Raw genomic sequence first — 10,058 nt, forward strand, 5'->3', positions numbered from 1 at the left:
GTCGTCGACGATTTTGATAGTCGACGTAATCGTGACTAGTCGACTAATCATGGCCCTACTGTCTAGTTGTTCTTTGTCATTTTTGAGATTCTTTTGTTTTTTAATATAACATCTTTAACTTTTATGACATTTCATAGAGAAGCCTTATGAGCTCCTGTGGACTTCAAGCACATCTGTTACACAACAAAAGATTACTGTTTTATACGGCTCTGATGTAAATGTCAGATTTCGACTTCCATATGTGTGGAAAAGATCTTTACATGTTTGATTTCATTCAGTGAATGTGTGTCAGCGTACGTTTGTCTGTCTGCTGCTTACAGACAATCTACAGGCAGTGTGAGCAGGACCACAAGGAGCAGGCGTCTGTTCCCGCCCTCGTCTCACCGCTGTCCAATCGCACTATAGTAAACACAACCGCTGCACCCACAAAAAGGTTTGAATGCTGTGCGTGCGTGTGTGATTTCAGGGTAAAGGTTGAAACCTCTGCAGTGAGTTTTCTGGAAATTTGTTGGTGATTAACAGGAAGTGTTTGACATAATTCATAATTCAGGGACAGAGAGCTGAACCCAAACAACACATCCACTCAGTATGTCCTCTGTGATCTGGACATGAAGGCATTTCAAGTCGTTAATGATCTTTTCACACAGAGAGTCAGAGCAGAAGACAGAGCAGGATTTGAAGCGACTCCTTCTTATTGAACTTGAGTAAATGTACTTTGAAACTCAGGCGGCTTTTCTTAGAGAGACCTGAGTGTGTTACAAAAAATGTGACTAAAAGAATTGTTGTCTTAGTAAATACATCAGCAGGTTTCTGAACTCCTGATTGTGTTTCCTCTCAGTGTACGAACGCTGTGCCACAAGCCGTGGAGCTACATCCCTGATGGCATCATGCCAGTGTTCTGGAGGGTGGTGTACTGGACGTCTCAGTGCCTCACGTGGTCAGTACGAGCCCGAGTCTCCTCATGAAACCTCCACATGCTGAGTTTTTGTGTTTTAAAGGTTTTCTTGTGTCGTCAGGCTGCTGCTGCCCTTCATGCAGTCGTACGCTCGCTCCGGAGGCTTCTCCATCACCGGGAAGATCAAAACGGCACTGATTGAGAACGCCATTTATTACGGGACATACCTGCTCATTTTCGGCTCTTTGCTCATTTACGTGGCCGTTCATCCTGAGTTACGCCTCTCCTGGTGAGTGGACCCTGAGGAAGAACCCCCTTTTTTTGTTTTGTTTTGTCCTGTCTGTGAAGAGAAAGACAGGACAAAGACATGCTGTGACGATTAAATGCAGAGGGCTGTATAAACACATAATCGACTCCTAAACTCCTCCTGATTGGCTGCTGTATGGAGTTACCTGCTCTGTGTGTTACTCAGGTACGAGCTACAGACCATCGGGATCACTGCCGCCAACACCTGGGGTTTGTTCCTGCTGGTGCTGTTACTCGGGTACGGGCTGGTGGAGATCCCTCGGTCCTACTGGAACTCCTCCCGGCACGGACACTTGCTCGTCAAGACCTACTTCAAGGCATCCAAGCTGATGACGGAGAAGGCGGATGCAGAAGAGAACCTGGAGGATGTCATGGAGGTAAGTGACAGCCTCCAGCAGTTACAAACATTTGGTTTAATGTTGCCGTTTTCACTGAGACGTCTGTTCTGCTGTAGGAGGTGAGAAAGGTCAGCGAATCCATCAAATATAACCACCCGCTGAGGAAGTACATCGACACCATCCTCAGGAAAGTACGTAGAGCGAAGCTGAGCGTGAACATGATGGGTGATAACTGTGATGTTTAAGTTCATGAGTGTGATGACGTGCTCGTGGTTTCCCTCAGTGCCCCTTGGACTACCAGGAGAAGATGGGCAGGAACATGGACGACTACGAGGACTTTGATGACAAACAGAATACTTACCCGACGGAGAAGAGCCTGGTGAAGCTTCATAAACAGGTGAGAGGATTTGACGAGTCAATCAGACTGTGCTGCCTTCTTATTGGAGGAATAAAGAGATGAAACGGATTCTAATGAAGACTCCTGACGATGTGGTGGCAGATGTTTTTGTGTTCAGTGAAAGTGTTTCTGTGTGTTTCCTGAATACCTGCACAGAGCACGTCCACCTTAAACTTTATCCACATGATAAAGCTGCTCAGTGAAGGTTGGGGGCATCAGCTAATCTTACAAAGCTCAGTCTAGTGCTGACCTTTTTTAGCCGGGGGTGAGAAGCAAACCATGATGTCAGGCTCCGTCTGTCTGAGATGGATGGACATTTTACTCCCACTGGCCCCCAAAATTTCCACCGTAACAAAGTTTCTGATGTCTATTTTAATTATGTTGCTGATGGTACATTACATGTTCATTATATTTAAAGATGTCTCTTTTTTCTGTTCTTCATATTTATTTATATACATGAGGTGGCCAGAATATTAGAAGTGCCTGAAAATGCAGAACTGAGCTGCACTGAAATGGCTTAGATTGTAAGATTCAGATCGATAAAGATATGAATCATAATCTTTGTAATCACTGCTGTCAGCTGAGCGAGAAGATAGTCCTCGTTCCACTGCAGAACATTTACAGTTACAGTGATGCTGTACAGGTGATGATTTCAAAAAAGAAGAGGATGATGATGAGATGACGATGATGTAAAAAGCGATGAAACAAAGAAAAATCTGGCGTTTCTCTTTGTGCTCGTAGTTTCCTCCTCACACTGCACACAGCTGAAGTCTTCTGTTTCCTGTTCACTCTGTTTCCCCTACTCTGATGTCCGAACTTGTCGTGTGCAGGTGATCTACGCCGTGCAGAGACACAACCGGACGCGTGTGCAGTGGCAAATCCTCCTGCAGCAGGCCATCCACCTGGAGGACGTGGCCAAGAACGAGACCAGCTCCACCCACCAGTTTGTCCACAGCTTCCCTTCATCAGAGCCGGCCGGCTGGTTCAGCAGATACATCTACACCCCGACTGTAGGTGGGTGTAATGAGATCACTCCTGTAACCACCTGCACAGGTGTCCTGCTACAGTTTTCCTTTGGTTGCTGGTGGCAGTGACGTCGAAGAGTAAACACTGCCCTGTGTGTGTGTGTGTGTGTGTGTGTGTGTGTGTGTGTGTGTCACAGAGTGGTACTGGGAGTGCTTCCTGAAGCGCTGGTTTCACCGCCTCCTCTCCATCGTCCTGACTCTGTTCAGCGTGGTTGTGGTTTGGTCCGAGTGCACCTTCTTCAGCACACGGCCCGTCCTCTCGCTGTTCGCCATCTTCATCCAGTTGGCTGAGAGAGACTACAACTACCTGTACATCGAGGTGAGCCTGAGAAGACAGACGCTGGTTTACACACAAACCATCAGACACAGAGCTTCATATTTCTGTAGAGCCTCTGAAAGTGTTTAAAGGCTGCTGTGTGATGGAGTGCTGCACAGCTGAGTCTTTGTTGTTTTACAATGAAGGAAACATGACATGTGATGCGTGTTTCAGTTTCACTGTTTCTTTGTTGAAACACGATCACACTTCATTCAGACCTCTGATCACCTTTTGCTCTCTCTCTCCACCAGATGGCGTGCTTCATCACAATCTTCTTCCTGTGCACCTGTGTTTACTCCACCGTGTTTCGCATCCGAGTCTTCAACTACTACTACCTGGCCTCCCACCACCAGACCGACGCCTACAGCCTCCAGTTCAGCGGCATGTAAGTGACAGCAAGAATGCTTTTATTTTGAAAGGATTCTGAAAGGGACATGTTCAGGAAAGATCGCTGTAAACCAAGAGAAGACATGAGCACACATGTTTCTTTCTAGAATGTTCCTCCTCATATACAAGAAAAACATTTGTACTGTTTCAAAAAACCTCAAATTACTTAATTTTAATACCTGTTCTGTAGAAAGGATCTCCTCTTTATCTTCTTAAAGCACAGAAACTAGAGCGTTTTGTAGTGAGTCAGTGTTATTAAACAACATGTTATGTGACGCAGAAGTTCACTTGGAGGCGATGGAGGAGTTGACCTGATGGAGGTTTAGTGACTCTGTCGTGTTTTCCTCCTGCAGGCTGTTCTGTCGTCTGACTCCTCCTCTCTGTCTCAACTTCCTGGGTTTGATCCACATGGACTCGGCCATCTCCCACCAGGAAAAGCTGCAAACTGCTTACACTTCTGTAAATACCCACACTGTATGAAACCTGTGTAACACACCTGTGCTGCAGTGTCTGCCTGACTCACCTGTTGTTTGTTTGTTGGAACAGATCATGGGATCCATGCGCGTCCTCTCTTTCATTGCTAATGGCTTCTACATCTACTACCCCATGTTGATCGTCATCCTCTGCATCGCCACCTACTTCAGGTGAGATGAGTCTCTGGAGTCTTCCCTGCTGGGCGCTTCTTTAACAGTGTGGATTGGTCATGTGACAGAAGATAGTCTGAAAAGCCAGAACAGGGTTTTACATACAGAATTTGCTGCTTTTCCTTGTTGTTCATGAGTTAAACTGAAGTCTTTGAAAACAAAAAACTGGAAGAGATCCCGACGGATTAAATAATTCCGATTTTAAAACCTTTGCATGTCTGGGGTGTTGGTGAGCTGTAGCATTTATAGCAGTTTTTTAGATCCTGCTTCTCTCTGCTGGTTAGTGCAGGATTAAACAGAACCATCAGGCGGTTTATTATATATGTAGTTATGTTTGTGACTCTGTGTTATAATCAATGTTCTTCTCAGTTTGGGGACTCGCTGCCTGAATCTTCTGGGCTTCCAGCAGTTTATGGATGACAGTGAAATGACCTCTGACCTGATCGACGAGGGAAAGGAGCTGATTCGCCGGGGTGAGACTGCCACCATCATCTGAATTCTCTTTGACTTTTTAACATGAAAGTAGTAAAATACAATATTTTTTACAGAGAAAAGGAAGAGGCAGAGGATTGAAGATGGTGAGAACAGACGGAGGGTGAGTACCTGTTTGCTGCTTCTTTTTAGATATCAGAGAAAACTAATCACATGCATCAAAGTCCCTTTGTATATCTTATTTTAATAATATATATTTTCATTGTTTATTAAGTGCACAGACTGTAGTTTACAGCAGGTTTCCTCAGATATAATATTATATTCCAAAATAACAAAGTCAGCTGCTGGGAGAGGAAACAACACTGAAACAGGAAGTACAGAAGATGCTCATCACTGGGTTTTCTGCCTAAGATTAAAGATTGAACATCAGCGTCCCTGCAGGCCAATAACACAGAGACAGCTATTTCGAATCAGCAGATGAGGCAACTGTAGTGACAACACTGAAATGTTTGTTTTTCTGACTGTTTGATGAATGTGTGAGTGAAAGAAAGCTGATGCCAGGAGTCATGGAATCATGGCGTGACACAGATGACTCGTGTCAGAGCGCTTACACAACCCGTCACGTACAAACATGAACTGATGTCTACTGGGAAACAGCAGGAGTGAAATCCTTGTTCAAGCGTCCTGATCTGTTTGTGTTGTGTCATCTGCTGCAGGAGTGGAAGGAGCGCTACGGGAACCCGAGAGAAGACTACGCTGCGAGGAACAGGAGCAGCCACGAGATGAAGGAGACGAGCTACTCAGACACCGTGAGCTCCAGCAACAGCAGACGTAAGTCAGCAGGTGGTCGGCGCTGCTCTCTGAAGGTGTTTTTGGTGGTTTTCGGGTGACTGAGCACTTCCTGTTGTTTGAACAGAGGCTAAATATTCCCGCTCTGGGAGCCGAGCAGAGAGGGACCGCATCGAGCTGCTGCAGGACGCCGAGCCCTTGGACTTCAACGCCGAAGCGCTGACAGATGACCCGATGGACGCTGAGTCTGGAAGGTAAGCATGGTGTCATCGTCATGGTTACGCCACTGTGTTTGGGATGCACGTTTGAGAGTTTCCCTGTTTTCAGCTGCTGGTAATGTTTAATTCTTTAACTTTGTATTTTAATAGTTTTCAGTTTGACTGCTGTTTCATTTCAGAGTGTGTTTATTTATTTATTTATTTTTTTATACGGATAATTATCCAGGATGAGATTCAGGAAGTTATTACAGTACAACACAAGAGTGCATAACTTAATGGCCCCAAGCCAACACAGCAGAGACGTGACACCCAAACACTCTTGTTGGTGGTGCGTGTGAAGCGGTTTTCATCAGATCCTCCTGCTGACCCCTAACCTGCTGTTTTTATTGCCCCAATAGATTTAAAGAGGAGTTTCAAATTAGCACTATTGCCTCACAGCAAGAAGGTCCTGAGTTCACCATCAGGGAGTGGAGGGTGTGTGTGGAGTTTGCATGTTCTCCCTGTGTTTGCGTGGGTTCTCCCCGGGTATTCCGGCTTCCCCCACAGTCCAAAGACATGTACTTAGTGGGGATAGGGGATAGGCTCCAGCGACCCCTGCGACCCTGAAAAGCAGAAGCGGAAGCGAATGGATGGATAGAGTTTCAAATGCAGATAACTTGACTTTGGTTGCTCATGTTTAGCTCCTGTCTGTTGGCGGGATGTTAAATGTCCGTGACCTGCAGGGTTGATGTCTGCATGCACCAGCCAGAAATATTTAAAAAAGGGTTAACTAAGGGTTAACTAACCAAAATGTTGTTAAAAAGCAAAAGGAAGAAATAATATTTAAATGTTTGGATGTTTTTTGGGTGGATTCAGTAAGAAAAGGTGAAGAAGTGGAGACAGAGAAGTGTGGATAGTTTTGCTAAAGAACTTAAAGGTTTTTTTTATAAAGTTTTCTGATAAATAACTGTCAGTTTGTTCATTTCAGCGCTGACCTCAGTGCTCTTTAATGTGTTGGAGTAAAGCACACCTGTTTCTAATGTGTCTGCACTGACCTATCCAGAGATGTGTGAACTTGTGTGTTTTTGTGTTTTCAGGCACTCTGGAGGACGGTACCTGTCCATGTCGTCATCTCGTAGCCGAATATTTGACGACATCTAGAAGAGAAGTCTGAATCACTGTCCACACGTCCACCTGCAGCATGACCTCCTTCTCTCAGCACTCGGCATGCACACTGAATAAAAGCCGCTCAGGTGAACTTCTCTCACCTGCAAACATCTACATAAACAATTTGCATCCGTTTCTGTATGCAGCTGCAGGTCCATGAAAGCACTTTTGAAGGAATATTAAATTTACTCAGCATGTGACAGACTGCAGGCCTGAGCTTCTCAACAGATCAAACCCTCAATTTACTGCATGTCATGAAGGCAGGAGAGGCAGTCAGAGCACATGAATGTGAATCACTTTATCCGCAGGTTTCATGGAGGCCCTGCTAATATATTTAATTTCTAGTGTTTATTCTTTAATGTTGTAGATTTATTTAACTGTCTGTCATGATGGGAGCTGTTAGGATTCGCTGATTCAGTCACTGATAAACCTGAAATCCTTCAGTCATGTTGGAGGTCAGGGCTTCATGTTTATGGGATTAATGTGCAGTTTAATTGAGTCTGTATTTCTCTGTAATTTAAAGCTAATTGGGAGGTGGTGGTATCTGAAACCATGTGATCACTGTAAACTCTGTGATTAATTACCTGATCGACCATCAACAACTTCACTGTGTTTAAACAGGAATTAATCCAGTTTCACTTCATATATATATATATATATATATATATAATCACTGTGCAAAAGTCTTGAGCCCTCATTTGCCCCATTTCTTTACATTTTGCAGGAAAACTGGAAATAGGTGCAGCGATTCATTGATATGTGCAAATATTTATAAAAAAAAAAAAAAAAGAATATGAGGCAAAAACAGAGTTTTTACAGTTCGAACGAGCTTGAAAGTGAATGTTTGGTCCGACCTTCATCCTTCAGCCCCGTCTGAACTCTGTGAGGATCTACAGGAACATTTCTCCAGGCTCCTTGAAGGACATTCAAAGCTCTTCTTTGGATGTTTCTCCCTTTTGTGGATAATGATGATAATGATGATGATGATGATGATGCCACTCTTTTTATGTCGTTCTGTGCTTTGAGAAGATCAGACCATGACTGACGGTGTTATTGTGTTATGTCTCTCAGGTCACTGCTGAACTGTTTCTTAAGGACGCGACTTTAACATACTGTTCAGAAAACATTCAAATATTACAAGAAATTTTGACTTTGAAGCAAATTATAAACAAATTAAGGACAGCTCAAGACTTTTGCACATTACTGTGTCCTGTTGAAGGAAATATTGACAGGTGTTTGCTTCATACATGGATTACGGAAGTAAGAAAAAGAGAAGTGACCTTTTAAAAAGCAGTTTTTAGGGTTAGAGATGTAACCGCTGGGCTGGTCATTATTACAAAGTTGTCATGTTTTAGAGCTTCAGATGGTCTTTCTTACCTTCCAGGCAGCCAACGTTAGTTTCTTTCATCCTAAGTAGGCAGTTCAAGTTTAAACCTGCTGACTTATTCATGTAAAGTGAGCAGTGTTTCATCTGTGTGCTGTTAGATTTATATTTGTTTTTGTTTACATTAAAATAAACTGGAAATATAAAGAACTCAGAGCAGATCCCTGAGGAACCCCAGAAGTCATTGTGGGCTTGTATTGATTCCTAAACCAAGCTGCTTATGAATGTATTTATTATAAACTAAAGATTGAGATTGACTTTGAAAGATTGACTGAGGCTGCCTGGAATGTAGGAAAAACAATAAGAAACCATGACAGTGATCTTTGGGGGATTTCTTTAGTCACATTTTTATGAAGCAGTAGTTTATAACATTAATATGAAGTGAGCTGAAACTCTAAAAACACAGAACTGGCCCTTTAAATAGCATTGGCATTAAGTGTTGTGGCGTTGATGAAGATCCTGCTGGCAGAAACGATCTTCAGTCAGAAAGGTGGATGGTCAGGATGAACCTGGACACTTCTCTGTACATATGTATCATATCTTTTGTATGATATGGGATAATAACTGATAGAGACAGATGTGACTTTGTATATATATTTCTTGCAGCCTGTTAACACTGTACCTTCTCTCAGTGACCTCCTGCCTTTACAAATGGCTCTTCTGTGTTTCTGTCTCATCATTCTGGTGATGAATATTTATCGTCCACCATGATCGCAGCACATTGTTCTGGTAGTGATTTATTCCCGGGACAAAATAAAAATGTCCTTTGCTGCCGTGTTGTTACACAATAAAAATGATTGAGGTGTCAGACATGGACTAACCCTGGTTATTGTCTCAGATACGACGCATGGCTTCAGTTGGTTTCCTTCATTTGTTTCTTGCTATTTTTCAAACACATCTGCTGCTTAAAACTTTATGAAATAGCTGCACTCACTGTTAAAAGGAAACCCGGAAGAGCAGACACAACAAATAGAAGTGATAATAAATTTAAAAAAATAATAAAAATAACAAAAGTCCACTATTGTCCTCTAAACAGGAGCTGACAAAGTCATCCTAACAGAACACACTTATGAAATATTTCCTGTTCTTCTAATCTACAGTTACACCCCATTAGCTAAGTAAACCTAAGCACATCCTATTCTACTCACATTATTTAGATAGATTTGGTCTTAAATATGGTCAACTTATCTCTAATAATCAGCTATGTACCACAGACCTTCAAGCTGGCTGTAGTTAAACCCCTTGCTTAAAAAAACATCTCTAGACCCAGCAGTCTTAGCTAATTATAGGCCAATCTCCAACCTTCCTTTCATATCAAAAATCCTTGAAAGAGTAGTTGTCAAACAGCTAACAGATCATCTGCAGAGGAATGGTTTATTTGAAGAGTTTCAGTCAGGTTTCAGAGCTCATCACCGCACAGAAACAGCTTTAGTGAAGGTTACAAATGATCTTCTTATGGCCTCTGACAGTGGACTCATCTCTGTGCTTGTCCTGCTAGACCTCAGTGCAGCGTTCGATACTGTCGACCATAATATCCTATTAGAGCGATTAGAACATGCTGTAGGTATTACAGGTACTGCACTGCAGTGGTTTGTTTCATATCATATCTATCAGAATCAGAATACTTTATTGATCCCTAGGGGAAATTATTTTTCATTACAGTGCTCCATTATAAACAAACATTAACAAAGACAGACAATACACTAACTAAGAATAGCACAATATATACAGGCATATATATACATAAAAGTCACTTATTAATAAATAGCTGAAAAAGAACA

General features: G+C 42.8%; 1 protein-coding gene across 2 annotated transcripts; it reads left to right on the plus strand.

The window, feature by feature from the left end:
* Positions 1 to 98: 98 nt before the first annotated feature.
* On the plus strand, positions 99 to 7,682 carry lmbrd2b (LMBR1 domain containing 2b). Of its 2 annotated transcripts, XR_312128.2 has the most exons (17): positions 99 to 433; positions 839 to 937; positions 1,017 to 1,184; positions 1,368 to 1,578; positions 1,656 to 1,730; positions 1,823 to 1,936; positions 2,767 to 2,950; positions 3,099 to 3,280; positions 3,529 to 3,662; positions 4,018 to 4,123; positions 4,211 to 4,308; positions 4,678 to 4,781; positions 4,857 to 4,903; positions 5,457 to 5,571; positions 5,657 to 5,783; positions 6,824 to 6,979; positions 7,618 to 7,682. XR_312128.2 is itself a non-coding variant. In XM_005748405.2 (16 exons), the coding sequence occupies exons 1-16, from the start codon at positions 282 to 284 to the stop codon at positions 6,885 to 6,887; spliced, it is 1,980 nt and encodes a 659-aa protein (XP_005748462.1). In that variant the 5' UTR covers positions 99 to 281; the 3' UTR covers positions 6,888 to 7,561. The 2 variants fall into 2 exon arrangements, 1 of the variants encoding a protein (XP_005748462.1); XM_005748405.2 differs by lacking the exon at positions 7,618 to 7,682 and having other exon boundaries at positions 6,824 to 7,561.
* The last annotated feature ends 2,376 nt before the right edge of the window (positions 7,683 to 10,058 follow it).

The sequence above is a fragment of the Pundamilia nyererei genome, unplaced genomic scaffold, assembly GCF_000239375.1.
Source record: "Pundamilia nyererei isolate P.nyererei 1_Seehausen unplaced genomic scaffold, PunNye1.0 scaffold00221, whole genome shotgun sequence".
Lineage (NCBI taxonomy): Eukaryota > Metazoa > Chordata > Actinopteri > Cichliformes > Cichlidae > Pundamilia > Pundamilia nyererei.

What these genes read in the sequence shown, in the direction of transcription:
- lmbrd2b (XM_005748405.2), top strand. Translation starts at nt 282, where the DNA reads ATGTGTGTCAGCGTACGTTTGTCTGTCTGCTGCTTACAGACAATCTAC. An exon ending in TGGTGAAGCTTCATAAACAG is followed by an intron (nt 1,937 to 2,766) that starts GTGAGAGGATTT and finishes TGTCGTGTGCAG; the next exon opens with GTGATCTACGCCGTGCAGAG. An exon ending in TGCAAACTGCTTACACTTCT is followed by an intron (nt 4,124 to 4,210) that starts GTAAATACCCAC and finishes TTGTTGGAACAG; the next exon opens with ATCATGGGATCCATGCGCGT.